The following is a 26,296-nucleotide window of genomic DNA, read 5'->3' on the forward strand; positions in this document are numbered from 1 at the left end:
TTTGTGGCCCTCATTTTTTGATTTATTTTTTAAAGATTATTTTTTGGGGCTTTTCCGCCTTTATTTTGACAGGACAGCTAAGTAAGAAAGGGGGAAGACATGCAGGAAATCATCACAGGACGGACTTGAACCCTGGACCTCTGCGTCGAGGCATAAACCTCCAAGTATATGTGCGCCGGCTCTACCCACTGAGCCAACCCGGCCACCACGTAGCCCTCCTTTTTAATAAACAAGTCGGAATTTACTTGTCTGAAACCTAATATTCCCACAGCCCCGAACAAATGTGATTGTGCACTTAAAGGCCACCAGGGAGAGATGCACAGATAACTATATGTACACACACACACACACACACACACACACACACACACACACACACACACAGACAGACGTGTGTGTGTGTCTTTAATAGAAAGTGCTTTAATGTTTGAGCAGCCTCTTAAAGCAATTATTCTTGGAGAGAGTGTGTGTTTGCAGAACTCTGCAGTAATCCCTTCATTTCCCTCTCTACAACATGTGGCACGCAGCTTGTTTCCTTTGCCTCTCTGACCAGACAACAAAACAACACGAAGACGGACGAAAGCTCATTATATTTCAACTTTAACTTGCTTTGTCTCATTGGATGTCAACAGTTGGCTGTTTGCTGTCCTGAATATGCAAAGAAGTTGCCCCAGTGTATGATTGATTGATAGACAGACAGGTAGGTAGCGAGAAAGATAGATAGATAGACAGACAGACAGGTAGGTAGATAGGTAGCTAGATAGATGGGTAGATAGACAGATAGGTAGAGAGATAGGCAGGTAGGTAGGTAGGTATATATGTAGGTAGGTAGGTATATATGTAGGTAGGTAGGTAGGTATATATGTAGGTAGGTAGGTAGGTAGGTAGGTATATATGTAGGTAGGTAGGTAGGTAGTTAGTTAGGTAGATAGGTAGGTAGGTAGGTAGGTAGGTATATATGTAGGTAGGTAGGTATATATGTAGGTAGGTAGGTAGGTATATATGTAGGTAGGTAGGTAGTTAGTTAGGTAGATAGGTAGGTAGGGAGATAGATACATAGAAAGGTACATAGATTGGAAAACAAAGAAAACAACAACAATACAACATATCTACAAGTAGAGAATAAAAATGCTGAAAGCAGAGTTAAAAACCTGCATTTAAAATGTCACTTCAGTCAAATTATTTGCAAAATGTATCAAAGTTATCAAAAATAAAAATACTTAAATAAGGGTATATCTTTGGATGATTATTACATTATTGATTTTATTTAGGCTAATTAGTATATGTGAGGGTTAATGCCCGACGAGGTGGCCCTACGATTCCCAATGCAGGACTTTCACTTGTAACAGAGTATTTCTACACTACGGTATTGCAGTATTACTACTTTCTGGATCGGTACCGCCCACACCTGATTTAAGGTGGATGCTACATCGTACCCACCGAACGACAACACGGGCATACTGCGCAGGCGTCAACACATTTGAACTAATAAGAACCAGATGTAACCTAACCCCTGTCTTTTAATTAACAGCGTTGACGCTTGTGTAGTTTGGCAGATTCGTTCGGTGGGCACAATCTAGCATCTACTCTGATATTTATTTTCTTTTTTTAATTGAAAAACAATTCAATTTACAATATCAAGGCATAGAAAACATGACAATAACACCTCCCAGCACACAAACAGCGCACACTGGATAAAAGGACAACTTCAAAAGTATAAAATAATAAATGATGTATCATATATCAAAATCATAACATAACATAAAAAATATAGCACTTCTTCGTGTTGCTAGGGGTTCTTAAACATCTGTTTGAATCTCTACATGCGTCAACACACGGAAGGTTATTTAAACTTAGAAGATATAACTTTAAAATGAACTAGATGTAACCTGAACCCCCTGTCTCGTTCGGTGGGTACAATCTAGCATCTACTCTGATTTCTTCTGCTGTGTCGCTTGACGATGACGTGGTAGCTAACCGGTAGACATGCGAGTTGTTTTTAAACGTTCTCCCAATACATTCATGGTGTTAAACCGGAGAGAAGATTAAAACAAAGCGTCCGCAGGGGAGGCTGCAGGTAAGATATAAAGACGGACATGTTGTTGCTGTTGTTTTAAACGGGTGTTTGAGTCCGTGTCGTAGCTTCCGCCTCTTCTGTGTTTACAAACTGTCTCTCGGTGTTAGCAGCTAGCTAGCGTTAGCTCCAGTAAGTCTCTGGCTGCAGCTTCTTCAATGTGACGATTTCACGCCTTTCTCTGGTTTTACATAACGCTGCAACCAGTTGTGAAATGTAAACAAGTGTACTTGTCACAAGGGCGTAACTTTGGGTTCAACATTGGGGGGGGGGGGGGGGTCTCTCTCAACTATCTAGGGAGGTCCCAGGTGGGACATGTCTGCATGTACTGAGAAAAGCGACAGAAAAAACAGACAAAAAGGCGACAAAAACTCAGAAAGAAGCAACGAAAACCTCGGAGTTACTACAGGGGGGCATCGAGTAATTAAGATTTTTGTCACTTTTTTCCCCATGATTTTTGTCACATTTTTCCCATGATTTTTGTCACTTTTTTTTCATGATTTTTCTCACTTTTTCCCCATGATTTTTGTCACTTTTTTCCCCATGATTTTTGTCACTTTTTTTCCATGATTTTTGTCACTTTTTTTCCATGATTTTTGTCACTTTTTTCCATGATTTTTGTCACTTTTTTCCCCATGATTTTTGTCACTTTTTTCCCCATGATTTTTGTCATTTTTTTCCTATGATTTTTGTCACATTTTTCCCATGATTTTTGTCACATTTTTCCCATGATTTTTGTCACATTTTTCCCATGATTTTTGTCCCTTTTTTCCCATGATTTTTGTCCCTTTTTTCCCCATGATTTTTGTCACTTTTTCCCCCATGATTTTTGTCACTTTTTCCCCCATGATTTTTGTCACTTTTTTTCCCCCATGATTTTTGTCACTTTTTTCCATGATTTTTGTCCACCTTTTCCCCCATGATTTTTGTCACTTTTTTCCGTGATTTGTCACTTTCTTATGTTTTTTGTCACTTTTTTCCCATGATTTTTGTCACTTTTTTTCCCATGATTTTTCTCACTTTTTTCCCATGATTTTTGTCACTTTTTTTCCATGATTTTTGTCACTTTTTTCCATGATTTTTGTCACTTTTTTTTCCATGCTTTTTCTCACTTTTTTTCCATGCTTTTTTCTCACTTTTTTCCATGATTTTTGTCACTTTTTCCCCATGATTTTTCTCACTTTTTTCCCCATGGTTTTTGTCACTTTTTCCCCCATGATTTTTGTCACTTTTTTCCATTATTTTTGTCACTTTTTTCTATGTTTTTTGTAAATTTTTCCATGATTTTTGTCACATTTTTTCAGATTTTTGTCACTTTTATATGTTTTTTGTCACTTTTTTCCCTATGATTTTTTTTTCTGCGCTTTTTTTGACGTTTTTGTCTTCTTCTTTTCAACGTTCTTTTATAAAAATGTTTTTCAAATGCTATAAAACACCCAAATTCAATGAAAGTAGTGAACTGATCATTTATTTTAGTTATGAAGAGCGTGGTGTGGAACAATCCGCATTCATTTTTCTGAAAATTTGGTTGAAATTTTAAATTTGACCAGAGGACAACACGAGGGTTCAAAACTTCATTCATTTTTTTTATAGCCTAATCAACAAAGAACAACTTAATCAAGTGTTTACTTGGCTGAAATATGCACAGACCTGACTCTAAAGGAAGAAGGGGGGTGTTAAAGTTAAACATGGGTTCCCCTCCGCGTCGTTTGTTGGTGTAATGACCACAGAGTACACGGTGAATGCCGCTTCGTGCCATCGTGTCATCACGTCTCCGTAAGGACTGTGATGCTCCGCTACACAGCCTCTCATTAGAGCTAAGTACAGGCTCGGCACGGACGCTCACACCTCAGTTAGCGGGACGCTATAATGACCGGCCGCAGCGCCGAGCTTCCTCACATCCCCGTCTTTAACTACATCCTAACAACACCTGCTTCAGGACCAAGTACAGTACATGCACCGGCGCAGAAACGTCTCTTACTGGAAAGTGACATTTTTTACATTTAAAGACACTGTTCTTTGCAGCAAGACACACATCCGCCTCCGTCTTCTTTTTAAGTTTGTCAATTCCAGTATTTTAACCACGCTAGAGATGTTTAGGTCGACTAGAGCTGCAGAGATGAATGGACAGTTGTCAACTGTTAAACATCCTAGGGTGTAATCTTCTTTAGATTTCACTTCACTACTTTACACATCACTACCAATGATTCAGCTCAACAATTTCTGTTTATACGGTACTATACACGGTACGGTCTGTTTATACTACATCATATCTGTTTCCAACAAACGGAGCGAAAGCATAACATGCAGAAAATCCATGTTATGCTCCTCCTCACAAATGAAATAAATGTCAGACTGACTGACTGATATGTGACGTTCATTCTTCTTAGAAAACAGTCAGTTATTTAGAAATGTCTCATGATATATTGTCTCTAGAAGTGTATTATTGTATTTTTTTGTTTTTGTTAGAGGGAAAAGAAAATCACAATACTCAATACTTTTGAGTCGCAATACTTCTGGGATCGCAACTCAAATGGAATCGGCACCAATGTATGGTGAAAGACTGGAATCGGGACAAAAGCATATCGTCCCAGCCCTAATATTTAACCAGTACCATTTACGCCCAGTGGGTCAGAAACCAGAGATGATTCTGGGTAATATGACTAACAGACCGTACTACAAAAGACACTCATTAGTCCTCTAACTTTGTGCTGTTGTGTGTGTGTGTGTGTGTGTGTGTGTGTGTGTGTGTGTGTGTGTGTGTGTGTGTTTTTTTTTTTTGTCTGCAGGGATGCACGTGTCGGTGCGGGAAGTCCACGTCTCGTCTGAGCCGGACTCGTCCTTCTTCCTGCGGGTGGACTGGAAGGGGCGGGGCTTAGGTTCGGGCTTCCAGGTGCTGCTGACTGACGGACAGGACGCTTGGAGAGGAGACGGTAAAAGAAAAGAAACCCTCACCCAGCGTGACCTGAAAGATTAATGCTCACCTGACACTTGGACAGCCGCACCTGTACGCACGCACACACGCACACACTCACAGACACAAAATTAACACTTTTTTAAGACATTTTTGTTACTTAAATGCACCAACTTGTTAACATGAGCAGATACACATACATGCACACACACGCCTAACCCACACATGCACATCCACAGGCAGATACACACATGCGCACACACATGCATAACACGCACACACATGCAGATACACACACACACATGCACATACACAGGCAGATACACACATGCATAACACGCACACACAGGCAGATACAGGCACACATGCGCATACACACAGGCAGATACAGACACACAGGCAGATACAGGCAGATACAGGCAGATACAGACACACATGCGCATACACACAGGCAGATACTCACAGGCGCACAAACACACACACGCAGATACGCACATGCACACAGATTCACACTTGCACGCACACAAGCATACATGCAGATACGCACACAGATACACGCACAGTGACACACACACACTAACACACACACACACACACCGTTCTGACCTCATCTGGGAACATTTTAGAGTGTCATTGACCTTTTCAGTTGCACTCAGAAGATTTATGAGTTTCCCCTACAACAGTACAACTTTCCACTATCCTCATTTCTTTATACTGCTTATTGTTATCGATACTTAGTTATTATACTTTGACTACACTCTGTGACTTTCTAGTGAGCGAGGCAGCAGTGGGCCAGGAGGCGGAGGAGCTGGAGATGCAGCCGGAGAGGTACATCCAGGACCTGGAGCAGGCGCTCACCGAGTCAGAAAGCTCCGGCACGTACAGCTTCACGCTGACGCCGTCTCCACCTGACCGCCGCTCCGCGCTCACACTGGCATACGAGAAGGTTCAGAAGGACATCTCTGTGAGTGACACACACACACACACACACACACACACACACACACACACACACACACACCAATACAAACTAAATTACCTGATTAATGCAACTTTCTCACGACGTCTCCCGGCCATTTTTCACCGCAGAAAGCTGCTCCCGCCTAGGCAGAGATCGGCTACATAGGCAGAGATCGGCTACATAGGCAGAGATCGACTACATAGGCAGAGATCGCTACATAGGCAGAGATCGCTACATAGGCAGAGATCGACTACATATAGGCAGAGATCGACTACATAGGCATACATAGGCAGAGATCGACTACATAGGCAGAGATCGACTACATAGGCATACATAGGCAGAGATCGACTACATAGGCATACATAGGCAGAGATCGACTACATAGGCAGAGATCGACTACATAGGCAGAGATCGACTACATATAGGCAGAGATCGACTACATAGGCATACATAGGCAGAGATCGACTACATAGGCAGAGATCGACTACATATAGGCAGAGATCGACTACATAGGCAGAGATCGGCTACATAGGCAGAGATCGGCTACATAGGCAGCGCGCCAATCAGCTTCAGAGCTAAGGCGGGGCTACAGATCAGGTGTCCCTGAAGAACCTGCGTATCTAACCGTAGTTCCGCATTACATTAGTTCCACATTACATTATTTATTTTTATACCGTGTATTCTCCGTGTAAATTCATGCACCGAACCGTGACGCCCGTACCGTTTTGGTTCAATACGAATACATGTACCGTTCCACCCCTAGCGCCCGCTCTACCAACTGAGCTATCCACGTGCCCGGTTTAGGTGGTCTTGACTACAACACTGCTCCCGGCAGACCAGCCCCAAAGTTAATTGCAGCTTTCTCAGTAAAATGTGAGTGAGTTGCTTGTTGACATTAAGAGTTGTTGATGGTTCACATGACGGGACTTTAATCTACGCTGGAAGTCTCAAAAGCTCCAGAGAAAAGCCTTGTTTTGATCTCCTGACTGAGCCGAGGAAGTGATGAATAGAGTGTGAAATGTGAAACCTGAGTGGCGTTACCTCACCGCCGACCTGTGGCTAAAGTAACTGACCTAATACAATAACAGCGAGGCAGACTCACGTGTGGAGCGCCTTTTGAAATGGCTCCAACTATTCCTTGTTTTCATGTGTTTCAAATCATGTGCAGCTGCAGCAAACTGTTTACAGATCAGCGCCTTCATTTATTTATCACGTAGGAAATATGCCTGTTATAATGCATCGTTGGCCTTGAGTGTTCTCTCCCCAGCTCCACTTCATAATTCTCAGGGCAGAAGGACGCAATCCAGCAAAACCTCTTCATCTATTGGCCAGATTTTCATTTTTGTTCCTAGAGGATGTTTTTTTCTTTATCTTCTGGGTTAAAACGTGCCGCCACCCGTTCAGCAGCGTCTGAACCATTTAAAATCTCAAATAAAGCTGTGGGAACTTTCATTGTTGAGAGAGATTCCAACGTTTCGGTCTTAGACCTTCATCAGGTAGATTGATTGAAATGTACCTGATGAAGGGGGTGTGTGTGTCTGTGTGTGTATGTGTGTGTGTGTGTGTGTGTGTGTGTGTGTGTGTGTTCTCTGTAACACTGCTGACATTTAAGTAACAAAAACGTCTAAAATAAAAGTGTTAGACGTTACACATACATAGGCGATGGAGAGGCAACACAAGGGTTAAAAAGAGCCACAACGGCTTTTGGGAACCTGTGACGGAGAGATTTTTCACTATTTACCGACAGACCAAAGAGAAAACATATGGTAAATGAATTGATTCATTATTCTTTTTACACAATTCTGCCCTGATTACAGTAGAGGCATTGTTGCTTTTGATTTGTGGGGATGTCGGGAGATGTTAGGAAACCTTTTATGAAACAAACTAAACACACATGTATCTTAATGTATTTGCTCTGGTGTGAGAAACACAATCTCTGGCTGTGTCTCAGACTGCCTACTGTCACACTTCAAACACTTAGTTTTAAGTATATAGTGTAGATAACGCACTGAAAGTACCCGGATGACCCCCCTAAAAACGGTCAAAAAGTTCAGTGTGGAACGACGGACCCTACGCGCACTAAACGGGCGCCATCTTGACTACAAAGCGGAAAGGGGAGGGACCAGGGACGTCGACCGGCAGCTGATTGGACGAACGCGTCACGTGGGTCTGGCTTCTCCCGGATTTCACAACCGAGCATAATGGCGGCTCGTTCAGAATACGATCTGGTATTTTACGAAAATAGTTCACCGAAACGTGTTTCTGAAAACATTTTAAGAGAGAAATGGGCCGTGCAGCTGCTGAATCTGTCTGTTTTTTTGATCGACAAAGATCGATAAGGTAAGTGTTCCTTTTGGGACAATACTAACCATCCAAAGTGAGCACTACGGCAGTAAGTGGTCCGTGCACATTAGCAGTGTACTGACGGAAGCATGCAGAATGAGACACAGCCTCTGTGTTCAGGGGTGAACACACTCATTCATGATGGAGACACAAAACCTTGTTGCCACGGTAATTATGACAGAATGGAAACCTAAGTGCGTCTGTTTGCTGTAAGAAAACAAAAAAATGGGGAATGGGGGAAATGACACTTTTCTTTTTTGACAAACTGCGAGTTAGAAACAGTGGATTTACAGAAGTGTGCTGTGTGTGTCATCGCAGGGTTTCTCTTGCTCAACTTAAAAAATAAAAAGCTACAGTAATTCATGTGTCATAAAGTTATGAGTCATAATGAAAGGCTTCAGTCTAATGTTGGGTCATTCCTCTCTAATCGCAGCTCCTGTTAAAGCTGCAACACACCGAAAGAGGCCCAGAGAGACTCCCACACGCACAGGTGTTACAGGTAGTCTCAGGTGTTACAGGTAGTCTCAGGCTGAACGGAACCTGGGTCCCTGCAATCCCACAAAGGTTATCGTGTAAACCGACCTGATAGTTAGTTTGTTTATTCAATAAATATATATTAATTTGACGGTGAAGCTGTGCGCAAACAGGAATATATATATATATATATATATATATATATATATATATATATATATATATATATATATATATATATATATATATATATATATATATATATAATTATTTCAAAAAAGAAATCCAGAAAAAGGGCAGTTGCTCAAGTAACTAACAAAAACTAGGGATGGACCAAGGCCGATACCGATTATTAGAAGTTAATGAAACCGATAACTGATATGTGGATCGCTATGCATGTACAGTTAAAATGAAAATCTTTAAAGGTGCTCTAAGCGATGTCGCACGTTTTTTAGGCTACAACATTTTTTGTCACATACAGCAAACATCTCCTCACTATCTGCTAGCTGCCTGTCCCCTGAACACACTGTAAAAAAACATCTCCTCACTATCTACTAGCTGCCTGTCCCCTGAACACACTGTAAAAAACATCTCCTCACTATCTGCTAGCTGCCTGTCCCCTGAACACACTGTAAAAAACATCTCCTCACTATCTGCTAGCTGCCTGTCCCCTGAACACACTGTAAAAAACATCTCACTATCTGCTAGCTGCCTGTCCCCTCAACACACTGTAAAAAACGCGGTCTCTGTAGACAGCCCAGGCTCCACAAACGCGGGACATTAAGTCAGACTCAGTGGTGAGAGAAACCGAAGACCGAGACACAGAGCTCGAGCCGAGCCAAAGTACAACACTTTTTTTTTAGGGCAAATAAAACACAGATACAGATCATCTGCAGCCAAAAAACGGGCCGATAATCGGTCAATCCCTAACAAAAACCAAACTGATTAGAAAAATGAACACTTGAACAAACATCAGCGTGACCAGAACTACCTAAAATGACAGAAACTTTCATTGGGGAACATTTATTTCGCGTGTACTTTGATTTGTTTTCCGATCCAGATGTTTTGGCTTCACTTCTACAGTCTATGCATCTGCCCCTGTTTTCAAACCCCCGAGGATACAAGTTCAAACTCTGTATAAAAGGTCCATTCTTCCCCCATAAACATGCAGAGACTTTTAATATTCAGCAGCTCTACAGTTTATCAGCACCAACATCCACCCACGGTGGCAGTAAAGTTAGAATAGGTGGAGCTGCTCTCAGAGGGTTCTCCCCAAATAAAAGTGTCCAGCAGTTAATAAGTGTGAATCAGTGAGTCTGAAACAGCTTTTTGAAAACGGTAGCATCTCTATGACAACAGAGGAAAACCCTTGCCAACATCAACACTGTCCAGCCAACCCACTGGTGTCTCACACCAGTCAACAACATCATGCTCAGACCGGCAGCTTCACAACTAACGTGAGCAGTCAGGTCACCGCTGGCGTTCTCGTTTCTGGTTAAAATCTAAATGCAGAACGAGAGAAAAACCATGAGGTAACGACTGGAAGTGTTTTGAGCTCCGGAGAGTTATTTCCACCTCCAGCAGTATTTTAGTCTGATGTTTAGTCACCTAACGTTTCTAAGAGGGGCTGAAGTAAGAGCCGGCAAATATTAAACACTTGTTAATTACCTGACGTGACAGAGAAACACAGAGGAAGATGTGAGGGAGGGAGCAGGCATAAAAGATGAGGATAAAATGAGACCTTTGTTGCTGTCACATCATGACGTGTCTTCACCCCAGCAGTGAATGGTTGCGTCTCAAATCACATACTCTGCACTACACGCTCAACACACAGGCCCGTAGCCTGTCTAGTGGACCTTTTTGCAGTTTTCCCCTCATTTTGTATTTAATTATGAGGTTCAAATATGTCATTTTGGTGACTTTTTATGCACTGATTTGTGCTGGATTAGCTTGTCTGCTGGTATCTTAACAAGCACGCTTTTTGATGCACCTAAACTATTTACTACAATGTAGAGGGTGACATTTTTCAGGACTCTCGCGGGTCACGGTATTCCCGGTACGGGAGTCAATTTCACTGTTGGTAACGTGATAGGGATGGAATAGAGCATGGAAATCAGCAGGAGTGGGACAGAGCTGGAGATTAAGTTTACGGGAAAACGGGACGGGATTCTGGAGTCTTTCTCTCGGGATTTTTTTGGGGTGAGGGGGCAGTCACGTGATCGGGATGTGACGGGAGTATTTTCGTGGGCTCGGGATGGGATGGGAGCGACAATTGATTGCCGTGTCTCTCTCTACTACAGTGTTGTCAAATTGCTTACCAAGATCATTTACCACTTTTTTAGTCCATGCACACACAAATCAAACATTTTGCAGTGAGTGCATGAAGTTAGTTGCGTGGGTTGTTGATACGTTAGACGTTAACAGCAGTGGGTCTCCAACAAGTAGCTTGTGAGCTACCGGTAGCTCGCGAGCAGGTTTCCAGCAGCTCGCCGATAGGTTGACAAACTGAGACACAAAATTACGACGATATTATAAGTGAGGTAGCTCACTTTATGGGCCATAGAGGTGTAAAGTGGTAATGTTTTCCTGGACCCTGATGGGAATATTTTCAGTGATGCAGCCAACTACAGTATGTGGCCCACAAAGTGTTAAAAAGTCATGAACCTTGACGTGAAGTTAAAGTGCTCATATTATGCTTTTTGGCTTTTCCCCTTTCCTTTATTGTGTTATATACTGTATCTTTTTTTGTGCACGTTATAGGTTCACAAAGTGAAAAAGCCCAAAGTCCCCCCCAAAGGGACTTACCATCTCCAACAGAAAACACTGTTCACAAACTGCTCCAAACAGCTCTACTGTAGTCCAGCCTTTACTTCAGAGACAAACGTGGTCACTTTGTAACACACGTTATAATGCTCGCCTAGCTGCTAGCATGGCACGCCCTCATACTCTGCTTCTGACTGGCTAGTAGTCCTTACCTAGGTACTGTCAGGACACGCCCTCATACTCTGCTTCTGACTGGCTAGTAGTCCTTACCTAGGTACTGTCAGGGCACGCCCTCATACTCTGCTTCTGACTGGCTAGTAGTCCTTACCTAGCTACTGTCAGGGCACGCCCTCATACTCTGCTTCTGACTGGCTAGGAGTCCTTACCTAGCTACTGTCAGGGCACGCCCTCATACTCTGCTTCTGACTGGCTAGTAGTCCTTACCTAGGTACTGTCAGGGCACGCCCTCATACTCTGCTTCTGACTGGCTAGTAGTCCTTACCTAGCTACTGAGCATGTGCGACTCCCAACAAAGATGGAACAGAAGTGAGATGTCTTCACTCTGTAGCTAAAACAGAGAGCTCAACACACAGGGTGAAAAGAGGAGCTGCAGCACTGTGCAGTACAACAAAAAGTCTTTCGCACCACCTGAACCCCCCCCGTCTACGGGCCTGACACGTATACTTTCGTTAAACATACTTTTGTGTAAATAAACAGTAGTGTTTATCTTTTCGGACGCACTAAGCTGTCATTTTCAACGTCGCTTCCTTAGAGCCTCCTCGCTGTTGAAGACCCGTAAACATGGTAACCCCTGCCGACCGCCGCTCTTAATAACTGAAAAAGAAAAGCCACTAGACCAACAGTCGCAGGTGATAAAGATCACAGATTTGGTATATGTAGAAATGTAAATTAAAGCGTTTTTGACGTTGCAGAGATGCTTTGGTTGCTGTCCGTTAGTCTGTCAGAATGTTGTCGTTGTTACTGCATTGCATTGTGGGATACTTATGCGGGCGTAGTGTCCAAGGGGGTCAGCTTCTCCTCGGACCGCGAACCTCCTATGGCGCCATTTTAATGCTAATAAGCCGTCACCTCCCGTTAGCATCCCATTGACTCCCATTCATTCTGACGTCTCTTTGACAGAGAATAACTTTACATCTGAAGCGTTTAAAGACTCTATTTGTCCGTTGTTTATTTCTAAAGAAACACGACAATGTATAAAAGGCTCCATTACCTTGTAGCTCACGTTATGGCTCCGTGGCAGACGTTTTTATAACAATAGGCTAACGATTGTGTCATAACCACGAGACTTCCTGTCTCATAGTAGAGGAGTTACCGTATAGTACAGGAGAAGCTCTCAGTGCAGTTTGGACTTCCATCAGCTGTTTAAGTGTAATGACTAATGTTAACTATCATTTTAGTGATCAATAATGAGCCTGTGTCTATGTTATCTCCTTACATATACCTACGCTCTCCGTCTCTGCTAGATTGGGAATGATTGAGATTTCTCTTGGCACAGCTACCAGAAGACTTCCAACTTTCAGACAGGTTGCTCACGTCACATCTACGTCTTCAAGCTCAGTTGGAGGCTGCTCAGTAACGCTCAGCCATCACCGGGAAAGAGCTTCTAATATCCTTCACTGGTCTCCGTCCAGAGACACGGGATCTGTTGGTCCATTATATATATATATATATATGTCAATGGTAGTGTCCAGCGTTTGCATACTGTAATACTTCACCAGAAATAGTATGCTATTCAGCTAGTATTGGTTTCATGCTAAGATTTTGGACATACTGTTTTAGGCCACTAAATAGCATGTTAGTATGGAATTTCGGACCCAACCTGTGTCTCAGTTTAAGGCTACATTTACATTGCTACGTTTTGGCTTTTAGGCGGAAAATGTGGTGTCTGTAAGTGCTGCTGAAGTGGAGATTTCCGGCTCAGAGTCTAAGAACAAAACCTTTGTAGATATGGATTGTAAAACTCAGACATTTTGAAGACACTACAGCTGAACAACACGTCAACATTTTTAACTAATAGATATGAAAACATGAAACTTCCTCAGTGGATTACTTACATTAACACAATTATTTTTTTTGTATTGCAAGTTTCCTGAAATGTTCATGTTTTTTTTTTACCTGAAGCGTCTCGCTTTAAATAATTCACCCAGCCAGGTCAATGACCACATTTTGACTGTTTACCTTTTTTCTTATCTGGTCTGTATAGACACACAGCTGCAGACACACAGCTGCAGACACACAGCTGCAGACACACAGCTGTGTCTCCCCTCGTAAAGGTCGGTTATTTAGGGAGCTGATGGTCCGGGAGGTCAGCGGTGATAGTTTCTTTTCTGCCTCTTATCTGTGCGTAAACGTTTCCCAGGTGATAGCAGTCCCTAAGTGACCATTTTAAATCAGAAATGGATCGTCATAGAAGACCCTTCAACCCCCTTCACATTCTAAGTGGATTAGATAAGTTATAATATCTATAGTATTAAACTAGAGAAGATATAATACTCTCCAAGGGTCTGTTTTGAAGTTTCATACTATTTGGCAGCCTTTCTTGACATTTTTAGAGAAAATGGAAGCAAAGTATAGTATGTAACCCCATAATGCGTTGTATAAATTCCTTATTATATTATTCCTTATTCCTTTCAGGTAAATATATAAAGTGGCTTTTATTTAGAAGTGTTGGTCTGGTAGGTAGGTGGGTGGGTGTATTTCTGATTGTTTGTATTTTGTTGTTTGATACTCTGAACATCTTTAAAGTGCTCATGTTATGCTCATTTTCAGGTTCATAATTGTATTTAGAGGTTGTACCAGAATAGGTTTACATGGTTTGATTTTCAGAAAACACCATATTTTTGTTGTACTGCTCATTGCTGCAGCTCCTCTTTTCACCCTGTGTTCAGGTCTCTGTTTTAGCTACAGAGTGAGACCTCTCACTGCTGGAACATCTTTGTTGGGAGTCGCACATGCTCAGTACCTAGGTAAGGACTACTAGCCAGTCAGAAGCAGAGTATGAGGGCGTGTCCTGACAGTACCTAGGTAAGGACTACTAGCCAGTCAGAAGCAGAGTATGAGGGCGTGCCCTGACAGTACCTAGGTAAGGACTACTAGCCAGTCAGAAGCAGAGTATGAGGGCGTGCCACGCTAGCAGCTAGGCGAGCATTATAACGTGTGTTACAAAGTGACGCACTTTCGTCATGGAAGTAAAGGCTGGACTACAATGGATGTTTCAGTGTTTTCTGATTCATTTCCGTTCCCTTCTTCCAGTTCCAGTTGGGTTCGGTTCTGCTGAAGGCCGTCCCGGAGCCGGCGGAGGCAGTGAGAGAGTTCCTGATCCACAGCCTGCAGCGGGGAAACAAACTGGAGCGCCTTAACCAAAAACTGGACTCAGAGAACCAAAGACTGAGACAAGAACAGCAACGCATCACTGCAGAGTAAACAAACAACACAGAACAACCCTAACCCGGCAGGGTTGGGGGTGAATCTATGAGGGGCCATCTGGGACATAATTCACAATTACCTCACACACGTACAAGTGAAAATCTCTCACAGCTAAACACTCTCATATACTGAAACTCTAGGACTTTACTGTCAATAGTGCATTTAACAGCATTTTAGTAGTGTGTGATTTCCACATCGGAAACAAAATGAATGTTTGGAGACATTTTTAGAAATTGTCTTATTTCCAGTAAAAGCAATGTACTTTTTTAAAACATATTTTCGCCTGTTAGTTCCTAAAGGGAAACATTTGTGTACTATGAATGTCCTCCAGGATATTTTCTGATGGAGAAAGATTTTAAGATGTGTGTTTGTGTGTTTCTGTATGTTTTCAGACTGAAGCGTTACGTCGCGGGTAAAGAAGCCCTGGAAACAGAGCTGTACTCTCGGTTTGTTTTGGTCCTGAATGAGAAGAAAGCTAAGATCCGAAGTCTACAGGAAGCTGTCACACACCTGCAGGAAACCAGGTAACTACAGACTTGTAGTTCTTTACCCCGTCACCATGTGTATATCTTCTTAAAACTTAGCTTTACCGAGAAGTACTTAGACTTTGAATGGTGCTGTTTTTTTTTAATTGATGCTCAACTGTTTTGCACATAACTTCCTAAAAATATATTCCAATCATATTTTATTCTCGTATTTTGAGAAAGAGAAACGATGGCTTTTGAAATGTGAATCGGCGCTAAGCTTAAAATAAATCTACTATTTATTTATTTACATCTATAAATAGTTTTGATGCAAAATATTCGCAGGAGATCATATTTAGGACGGAAACGCCACTTTTAAGATGTACCGTATTCTCGTATATTGATGCTAGCTTCAAAATATCTATGTTTAAAGCACTAAGAAGGCTGGACACAACATGAGACTTTGCTCCAAGTATCACCAGGGGCTCTACACCTTAACCACAGCACTGACAACATTGGTTGGTACCCAGAGTTCACTAAAAGAAAGGTTTTGAGCAACTCACGTTAGCTGTTGTTCTTCCGGTCGCCAGTCAGAAATAGTCGAGGGAGGAGAGTAAAGATGGAAAGCTGCTAAAGCTTAGTTCCATATAAATGCACGGATTATTCGTTGTTTTGTCGTGTAATATTGACCTTGTAGTTGAAAAAGGAGCCTCATATAAGAATGACATTTCCTCCTATGGAGTCCGTTCATTCGCACTCGGAGATCGACACTATGATGAAAGTCTCATGTTGTGTCGAGCCTTCTTAGTGGTTTAAACATAGATATTTTGAAGCTAGCATCAAAGTGTCCCTAGCTCTCCCATTCAAAAGGCCATTTGACCCAAAAACCAGAATACGGTACATCTTAAAAGTGGCGTTTCCGTCCTAGTTATGCTTTTTTAAATCAAAAATTTTTTTATGTAGTTTTCAGTATAACAACATACAAAGCTGTCAGTTTGTTAAAGACAATTATAATGATAAAAAACAGCGTATGCCACAAAAACAATAAAAGAAAGATGAAAATACTCAAAATCCTCCCTCCCAAATCACTGCCAGTGAGCATATGTCAGTATCAGCCTGTCACAATGATAATCCACGATACGTGAATGGATAGACTGTAATTCCATTAACCTGTGCTTGATTAATAAGTATTTATAAAGCCTGGAATGAGTTCAAAAAAGGTCCCCATGCTTTCCGAAACCTTGCATTTGAATGCTGAAGCGAGATCTTGATTTTTTCGGGCTTTAGGCAGGACATAATATCTGTCAGCCATTGTGTGCCTAAATATGCTTTTAAACAAAGGTTTGACTCTGGTACATTCATAAAAAGACCCTAGGTTTCATTTTGGCGAGAGTTACGCTGTAAGGTCACAAGCAATGAAGTAACATTAAATAAAGGAGAAGGAAAAACAACTCATCTTTCATAGAAATGTTTCAACACATGAAAACGTTTCTAATCTAGTTGCTCAAGACTCTGACGCTGGTTCCTGTGATTCGCAGCAATTCTGTGATTCATCTCTTTTCTTGTAAAAGTCATGATGTTTAATTAGTTTTATTCATTTTATGAAACATTTTGTGGTTATTTTTTGAAACTACCGTATTTTCCGGACTATACGTCGCTCCGGAGTATAAGTCGCATCAGTCAAAAAATGCGTCATGAAGAGGAAAAAAAAAACATATATAAGTCGCACTGGACTATAAGTCACATTTATTTAGAAAAATCCAAGACCAAGAACAGACATTTAATCTGGAAAGGCAAGTTATTAAACTACCCAACAGCCCCCAGAACAAGGGGCTGAATACGGTAGGTGTCCTCTACGTTAACGTAACACATTAACAGTTATTAAACTCCCCAACAGCCCCCAGAACAAGGGGCTGAATACGGTAGGTGTCCTCTATGTTAACGTAACACATTAACAGTTATTAAACTCCCCAACAGCCCCCAGAACAAGGGGCTGAATACGGTAGGTGTCTCTACGTTAACGTAACGTAACTGCACTGTTGACGAGCCTCTCCCAGCAGCACGTTGTTCAAGCACCCATCTGTGGACTCCTTCCTCCAGCTCTGGCCATCTGGATTTCAGCGCGACTAGCTTTCTTTGTTTTCTTCATTGCAGTAAGACTAACCTTTTCTCCAGTCCCTCACAAGTTTCTCTCTCACTCCAAACTCTCCTTCTGCTGCTCGATTACCGTTTTCGGCTGCGTGTTTTACTACCTGCAGTCTCCTGCAGTTTCTTTTCTTTCTCAGTTGTCTTTAGGAGCAGCATATAGTCGTCACGAGCCTAGAGCGCTCTCGCGGCTGTAGACGGTAATGTTTTCAGCATGAAATAACATTTAAAACACGTTACATTATATATATTTTGATATATAAGTCGCACCTGACTATAAGTCGCAGGACCAGCCAAAGCATGAAAAAAAGTGCGACTTATAGTCCGGAAAATACGGTAATGTGTTTTAATATTTGTAAAACTGACATGAATGTGGTCTGTGTTGTAGTTCGGAGGGTCAGAAAAAGGAGGATTCAGTCAAATCGGACCGGACGGCCGGTCAGGAAGAGGATGACTACGCAGGAAGTACCGATGAGGAGCCGGAGGAAGTGCAGTTGACTGCAGCAGCCTCCACGTCATCGACCCGTGGTAAGCCTGCTCTCCGTGACGCATCGCAGACTCCTGCGTCTGATCGTTTGCATCATCTGACCTCTGTTATAACCCCTCAAATGTGAATCGTCAAAGCAAACTAGTTCCTCTGTATCAAACTGACTTCTTTTCCTTTTAGTTCAGTTTTTTTCTCCTCATGTTATGAGCTTATTTTCATTTTAATATATTGAAAAACAATCCACTGGATGCTCAGTTTTTCCTCTTCTTTCTGGTAAAACTAGGGCTGGGTAGCGGTCCAGTTGTTTTTGCGATACCAATACCGTGACTTTGATATCGGTTCCTAAACGATTGTTTATTCCACACCCATTTTATAAAGTCCATTTTAACAAAAAGAAATGACAACATCACACATTACGGCATGTTTCAGCTCCTACTCCGTATGCAACGTAGAGTGTAACGTTAGACAGCCAATCACAGACTTTATTAGATCTTGGTAGAAGCATGCTGCTGATTGGCTCACTGCAGCGATGTGAGTTATTGGAATTGGGTATTGAATGACGAGGCATTTTTTCCGATACTCAATACTTTTAGAGGAAATCGGTCGGTGCCTAAAAACAGTATTGAATTGGGTACCCAGCCCTCCTTAAAACCCTGGTTGGTTTTGGACGTTTGTTTCAATAAATACTGAACGATTTCATTTCCTGAGCTTGTTTTAATATAATATAACAGTATTATTTTACACGTTGTGGTTCAACATGTCTTCTTACTTACTGTACATGGTAGGATTACACAAAGTCACGCTGGCTGTCTCTCTTTGTGTCAACATTGTATTTTTCTGATTTAAGGAGTAATAAATGAGATATCTAAAATCCCCTCTGTAAAAACTTTGACTTGGGCTATGTCAACAAACAATATAAAAACATACCAACCATGCACTTGTTGTCCTCCAACAGAATAAACTCCCGGTCTGTTTTGCCTTTTTATAAAGCATAAAGTATAGTATCACCCAATTCTATTGTGCACCTTCTAGCCAGCTTCATTCCAACTTATTACCAATAGTTTTACACTTACATTTCTTGTTTTTAATTAATGGCCAATAAGCCACATTTACTGTACATGAAATTATACCTTATTTTGAAGTAAAATGGGCAGAAATTATTAATTATTTTCACTGTAGTGAAGATCAGATGAATATATGTTGATGGATTATCGCAGACTGGTATATGTCAATGTTTAGTCAGTTTGAAACCATTTTTTTATTTTGAATGGCAGAACATATTTCCGATAAAGAAACTGTGAAAACGGTTAACTTTAGCTTATATTTATAAAGATATGACGTCAGTTGCATGTTTAGACGTACCGGTTCAGATATTGGCGACGTTTCATGCTGATATCTGTTTAAATATTAACCTACCAACAACAAGGATAGCAAATAAAAGTCAATATAACAATATAACAACCCGTGATTCTGGCGTCGTATCATAATCACATGACTTGAATGTGCCGTTGGCCAATCAGCAACTGAGTTGGCGCTTGATGCTGGTGACGTTTTTGTAACTTTTTTTTTTTTGTACACTCTTGATGCTTTCGTTTGACTTTTTTTCCCAAATTATTTTTGAAGTTTTTGTTTACATTTTTTTACCCTTTTGATATTTTTTCGATGTTTTTTTTCGACCATTTTTGTTTACATTTCTGACGTTTTTTTGTCCCGTTTTTTGACGGGTTTTCTCCTCCAAAGTTTGACATTTTTTCAATATTTTTTCGACCATTTTTGTTTACATTTCTGGCGTTTTTGTCCCGTTTTTTGACGGGTTTTTTTCCTCAAAGTTTGACATTTTTTCGAAAAATTTTTTGTTTACATTTCTGACGTTTTTTGTCCCGTTTTTGACTGTTTTTTTCCTCCAAAGTTTGACATTTTTTCGAAAATTTTTGTTTACATTTCTGACGTTTTTTGACGGGTTTTCTCCTCCAAAGTTTGACATTTTTTCAATATTTTTTCGACCATTTTTGTTTACATTTCTGACGTTTTTTGTCCCGTTTTTGACGGGTTTTTTCCTCCAAAGTTTGACATTTTTTCGAAAATTTTTGTTTACATTTCTGACGTTTTTTGTCCCGTTTTTGACGGGTTTTTTCCTCCAAAGTTTGACATTTTTTCAAAAAATTTTGTTTACATTTCTGACGTTTTTTGTCCCGTTTTTTGACGGGTTTTCTCCTCCAAAGTTTGACATTTTTTCAATATTTTTTCGACCATTTTTGTTTACATTTCTGACGTTTTTTTGTCCCGTTTTTGACGGGTTTTTTCCTCCGAAGTTTGACATTTTTTCGAAAATTTTTGTTTACATTTCTGACGTTTTTTGTCCCGTTTTTTGACGGGTTTTCTCCTCCGAAGTTTGACATTTTTTCAATATTTTTTTCGACCATTTTTGTTTACATTTCTGAGCGTTTTTTGTCCCGTTTTTGACGGGGTTTTTTCCTCAAAGTTTGACATTTTTTTCGACCATTTTTGTTTACATTTCTGACGTTTTTTGTCCCGTTTTTTGACGGGTTTTTTCCTCCGAAGTTTGACATTTTTTTAAATATTTTTTATGTTTTTTTTGTTTACATTTTTAACTCATTTTGGGTTTTTTTCAGCGTTTTTCCTCGAAAAAAAAACGATTACCGTTTTAAAACATTCTATAGAGGCCAGTAAAAAATGACTTCAGACAAGTAGGTTTTTATTTTATTTACTTGCCCGACCGGACTAGTGATTTCAAAACCTTAGCGTTGCTACATGAACAAAATGTTTCAGCTTCTCAGAAAGATTGATGGAGAAAACCCTGAATGCAGAAATCCTATTTTGGAACTGAGACTCTCTACTGTACAGCGTTGTATGATTTTGGGATTGAGCCTCTTTGAGGTTTCTCTTGGCTGTTTTAAGGATGTTTTAAGGATGTTCACAAAGGGTTTTGAGACCAGAAAAGAGCAATTCTTAAGAATTGAATCCCATTTCAATTCTACAACCTCCCACTTCACTGATGAGTTCCTCCCCTCTGGTGAAAGTGCTGCTCAAGTAAAAGTGTAAACTCCCCTAAATTGCGACACAAGGGGAACTTTTCCAACATTAGTGACCTTGTCTCCGTTATCCTACGTCTACGTCAACACAATGGCCGCTGTGGAGTGAGTTTTTCAGACAAGAACTTTAACGCATCATGTACAGAAAGTACATTTGAACATACCAACCATGCACTTGTTGTCCTCCAACAGAATAAACTCCCGGTCTGTTTTGCCTTTTTATAAAGCATAAAGTATAGTATCACCCAATTCTATTGTGCACCTTCTAGCCAGCTTCATTCCAACTTATTACCAATAGTTTTACACTTACATTTCTTGTTTTTAATTAATGGCCAATAAGCCACATTTACTGTACATGAAATTATACCTTATTTTGAAGTAAAATGGGCAGAAATTATTAATTATTTTCACTGTAGTGAAGATCAGATGAATATATGTTGATGGATTATCGCAGACTGGTATATGTCAATGTTTAGTCAGTTTGAAACCATTTTTTTATTTTGAATGGCAGAACATATTTCCGATAAAGAAACTGTGAAAACGGTTAACTTTAGCTTATATTTATAAAGATATGACGTCAGTTGCATGTTTAGACGTACCGGTTCAGATATTGGCGAAGTTTCATGCTGATATCTGTTTAAATATTAACCTACCAACAACAAGGATAGCAAATAAAAGTCAATATAACAATATAACAACCCGTGATTCTGGCGTCGTATCATAATCACATGACTTGAATGTGCCGTTGGCCAATCAGCAACTGAGTTGGCGCTTGATGCTGGTGATGTTTTTGTAACTTTTTTTTTTTGTACACTCTTGATGCTTTCGTTTGACTTTTTTTCCCAAATTATTTTTGAAGTTTTTGTTTACATTTTTTTACCCTTTTGATATTTTTTCGATGTTTTTTTTCGACCATTTTTGTTTACATTTCTGACGTTTTTTTTGTCCCGTTTTTTGACGGGTTTTCTCCTCCAAAGTTTGACATTTTTTCAATATTTTTTCGACCATTTTTGTTTACATTTCTGACGTTTTTTGTCCCGTTTTTGACGGGTTTTTTCCTCCAAAGTTTGACATTTTTTCGAAAATTTTTGTTTACATTTCTGACGTTTTTTGTCCCGTTTTTTGACGGGTTTTCTCCTCCAAAGTTTGACATTTTTTCAATAATTTTTGTTTACATTTCTGACGTTTTTTGTCCCGTTTTTTGACGGGTTTTCTCCTCCAAAGTTTGACATTTTTTCAATATTTTTTCGACCATTTTTGTTTACATTTCTGACGTTTTTTGTCCCGTTTTTGACGGGTTTTTTCCTCCGAAGTTTGACATTTTTTCGAAAATTTTTGTTTACATTTCTGACGTTTTTTGTCCCGTTTTTTGACGGGTTTTCTCCTCCAAAGTTTGACATTTTTTCAATATTTTTTCGACCATTTTTGTTTACATTTCTGACGTTTTTTGTCCCGTTTTTTGACGGGTTTTTTCCTCCGAAGTTTGACATTTTTTTAAATATTTTTTATGTTTTTTTTGTTTACATTTTTAACTCATTTTGGGTTTTTTTTCCGGCGTTTTTCCTCGAAAAAAAAAAACGATTACCGTTTTAAAAAAAAAAAAAAAAAAAAAAAAAAACATTCTATAGAGGCCAGTAAAAAATGACTTCAGACAAGTAGGTTTTTATTTTATTTACTTGCCCGACCGGACTAGTGATTTCAAAACCTTAGCGTTGCTACATGAACAAAATGTTTCAGCTTCTCAGAAAGATTGATGGAGAAAACCCTGAATGCAGAAATCCTATTTTGGAACTGAGACTCTCTACTGTACAGCGTTGTATGATTTTGGGATTGAGCCTCTTTGAGGTTTCTCTTGGCTGTTTTAAGGATGTTTTAAGGATGTTCACAAAGGGTTTTGAGACCCGAAAAGAGCAATTCTTAAGAATTGAATCCCATTTCAATTCTACAACCTCCCACTTCACTGATGAGTTCCTCCCCTCTGGTGAAAGTGCTGCTCAAGTAAAAGTGTAAACTCCCCTAAATTGCGACACAAGGGGAACTTTTCCAACATTAGTGACCTTGTCTCCGTTATCCTACGTCTACGTCAACACAATGGCCGCTGTGGAGTGAGTTTTTCAGACAAGAACTTTAACGCATCATGTACAGAAAGTACATTTGAACGTGTAGGTCAACATTATATTCAAAATAAGTAGGCAGAAAATCACACAAGTTGCAGGTGTTCTGCCTTTCACGGCTGATGGAAAACACCTGCTGTGACATCACTGACCACAAGTACTAACACCATAATAATTTCTGCCACAAAAGCCGTCCAAGTTTTTTCACATTAAATGTTTGTTTTTCTTCAACCTGGGTCTTAGTGATTGATGGGAACAATAATCTTTGAAATTGGTCCAGTTTGAAGTGAGACGGAACAAGCTGCAATGTAACGTTAACGGGCAAATGTTCACCGTCTGTCAGCGTCCACTAAAAGGTCTGTTTTTGCAGCTGACAGACTCAGATTATTATGTGTGATACTTATGTTATAAGTGTCTGACAACATTATGGAAAGGATCCCTACAGAGATAGACCTTTTGTTAAAGAGTAAAATCCTTTTTGTTTAACCAGAAACTGCTCCGAAATCACAATCACCAAACCCACCAGACTCCATGTAAATAATCAGGACTTTTATCATCGTAAAACACACTTCATTCAAAGTCGACAGAAACTAAATACTACTATCAAAAGCCGTCTTGGTTCATCTTTCCACTGTTCTAACAATCACCACTCTGGTTTGGTTAAAATAAACCCTTAATTCACCCCATTTACATGTGGAGATATGCTGGCTCTATACACGCTAAAAGTCCTGATTATTTACATGGAGTCTGGTGGAGATATGCTGGCTCTATACACGCTAAAAGTCCTGATTATTTACATGGAGTCTGGTGGAGATATGCTGGCTCTATACACGCTAAAAGTCCTGATTATTTACATGAAGTCTGGTGGGTTTGGTGATGTTGATTTCGGGGCTGTTTCCTGTTAAACTAAAAGGATCTTACTCTTTAACTAAAAGGTCTATCTCTGTAGGGATCCTTTCATAATGTTGTCAGACACTTAGAATAATAATCTGAGTCTGTCAGTGGCAACAACACAACTTTTAGAGGACGCTAACTGATACTGAACATCTGTCCTGTAGGGTTACATTACAGCAGGTTTTTTTAGTCACTTAAACACCAATGCATGGGAAAATAGCATCCAGGTTGAAAACAAAAACAACAACTTCAAACTACCCTTTTTAAAAATCACATTTTGTAAAATATAACCATGAATATGATTTATTCCGGGAGCTGTTGTCACGGGAGCCGAGTGTGTTTGCACCATCGCTGACTCTCTGTGTGTTATTTGTGCCCAGAAAGTAACCATGACATCACTGAGGAGTTATGTAATGCAGAGTCCTGGGCCTCCGTTAGCCGACTTCCCAAAGCACCTTAAAATACATGCAGCTTCATAACTTTGACGTTCCACTTCATCAGCCAGACGGGCCGTGGGGGAGAATGAATGGGCCCGCAGCGGGAGGGCGGAGGGATGGATGTAGGTGTGTGTTACAACATCAGTTACCTATCATGTACAGATGTACCTCTCAGGGAGCCGAACGGAGCTGTGAGACGGGCTTTTAGGGGAGTTTTTGCCCTTATTTCAGCTGTTAACACCCCTTGATTTTTCCACCGCAGACAGTGACCCAATTTCTTTTAATGCTTTTTGTCACTTTTTTCCACTTTCTTACACACGTTCAAACAACCGCAGCCAGGTTGGGTTCATCAAGGCTTTTTATTATTATTTTTTTTCATGTCCAGACTAAAAAATATCAAATATTGGAGGAACTTTTGTTGCTTTTTTGTCACTTTTTTGACAGTTTTTTTTTTACTTTCTCATACACGTCAAAGTTTTTAGGTTTTTTTCCCCTCATGTCCAGACTAAAAAAATATCAAATATCGGGTGAATTATTTAGCTTTTTTGTCACTTTTTGATCCCTTTTTTTTTGTAAATAGTTGTTTTTTTCCACTTTCTCACATGTGTTCAAACAACCGCAGCCAGGTTGGGTTCATCAAGGCTTTTTATTATTATTTTTTTTCATGTCCAGACTAAAAAATATCAAATATTGGAGGAACTTTTGTTGCTTTTTTGTCACTTTTTTGACAGTTTTTTTTTTCATTTTTTTTTTTTTTACTTTCTCATACACGTCAAAGTTTTTAGGTTTTTTTCCCCTCATGTCCAGACTAAAAAATATCAAATATCGGGTGAATTATTTAGCTTTTTTTGTCACTTTTTGTTCCCTTTTTTGTAATTTTTTGACACTTTTTTTTTTTTTCTCCAATTTTCTCACATATGTTCAAACAACCGCAGCCAGGTTGGGTTCATCAAGGCTTTTTTTATTTTTATTTTTTTTTCATGTCCAGACTAAAAAATATCAAATATTGGATGAATTTTGTCGTTTTTTTTTGTCACTTTTTTGACAGTTTTTGTTTTTTCTTTTTTCCACTTTCTCATACATGTCAAAGTTTTTAGGTTTTTTTTTCCCCTCATGTCCAGACTAAAAAATATCAAATATCGGGTGAATTATTTAGCTTTTTTGTCATTTTTTGATCCCTTTTTTTTTTTTGTAAATAGTTGTCGCTTTTTCCCACTTTGTTACACATGTTCAAACAACCGCAGCCAGGTTGGGTTCATCAAGATTATTTCCAGACTCGAAAATATATAATATCGGATGGGTTTTGTCGTTTTTTTTCACTTTTTGTCACTTTCTTTTCACTTTTTTTTTGCTTTTATTCCACTTTCTCATACACGTTATATGACAAATATAAATATCTGATGGATTTTGTCCCTTTTTGTCCCTTTCTTCAACAATATACCACATAGTATACAACTGTACGTCTCATGGAGCTGAGCAGAGCTGTGAGACAGGTTTTTAGGGGGATTTTTCAGCTGTTAACGCCCCTGATTTTTCCACTTTCTCACACATGTTGAATCGGCCGCAGCCAGGTTGGGTTCATCAAGGCTTTTTTTCAAAATTGTTTGATTCGTCAAGGTTCTTTTCAGCGACGTATGTGTCCCCGTTGCTCGGGTCTTTCCCTCCATCTGATGAGGGAAAGCTCCCCAGGTTTGTGTTGTTGCTGTTGCCACGAGCGACAGTGACT

General features: G+C 40.0%; 1 protein-coding gene across 2 annotated transcripts in view; it reads left to right on the forward strand.

Annotated features, from left to right (window-relative positions):
- Positions 1–1,958: 1,958 nt before the first annotated feature.
- xrcc4 (X-ray repair complementing defective repair in Chinese hamster cells 4) overlaps positions 1,959–26,296 on the forward strand; it is a 46,350-nt gene continuing 22,012 nt past the window's right edge. The window contains exons 1-7 of one of the 2 annotated variants that reach the window (XM_078271284.1): positions 1,959–2,077; positions 4,864–5,007; positions 5,762–5,952; positions 8,726–8,791; positions 14,803–14,969; positions 15,369–15,500; positions 17,974–18,113. In XM_078271284.1, coding sequence (XP_078127410.1) covers positions 4,866–5,007; positions 5,762–5,952; positions 8,726–8,791; positions 14,803–14,969; positions 15,369–15,500; positions 17,974–18,113 — 838 coding nt within the window. In that variant the 5' untranslated portion in view covers positions 1,959–2,077; positions 4,864–4,865. The remainder of the gene's footprint in view (positions 2,078–4,863; positions 5,008–5,761; positions 5,953–8,725; positions 8,792–14,802; positions 14,970–15,368; positions 15,501–17,973; positions 18,114–26,296) is intronic. The other variant, XM_078271285.1, reaches the window with a different exon arrangement.

The sequence above is a fragment of the Sander vitreus genome, chromosome 16, assembly GCF_031162955.1.
Source record: "Sander vitreus isolate 19-12246 chromosome 16, sanVit1, whole genome shotgun sequence".
Lineage (NCBI taxonomy): Eukaryota > Metazoa > Chordata > Actinopteri > Perciformes > Percidae > Sander > Sander vitreus.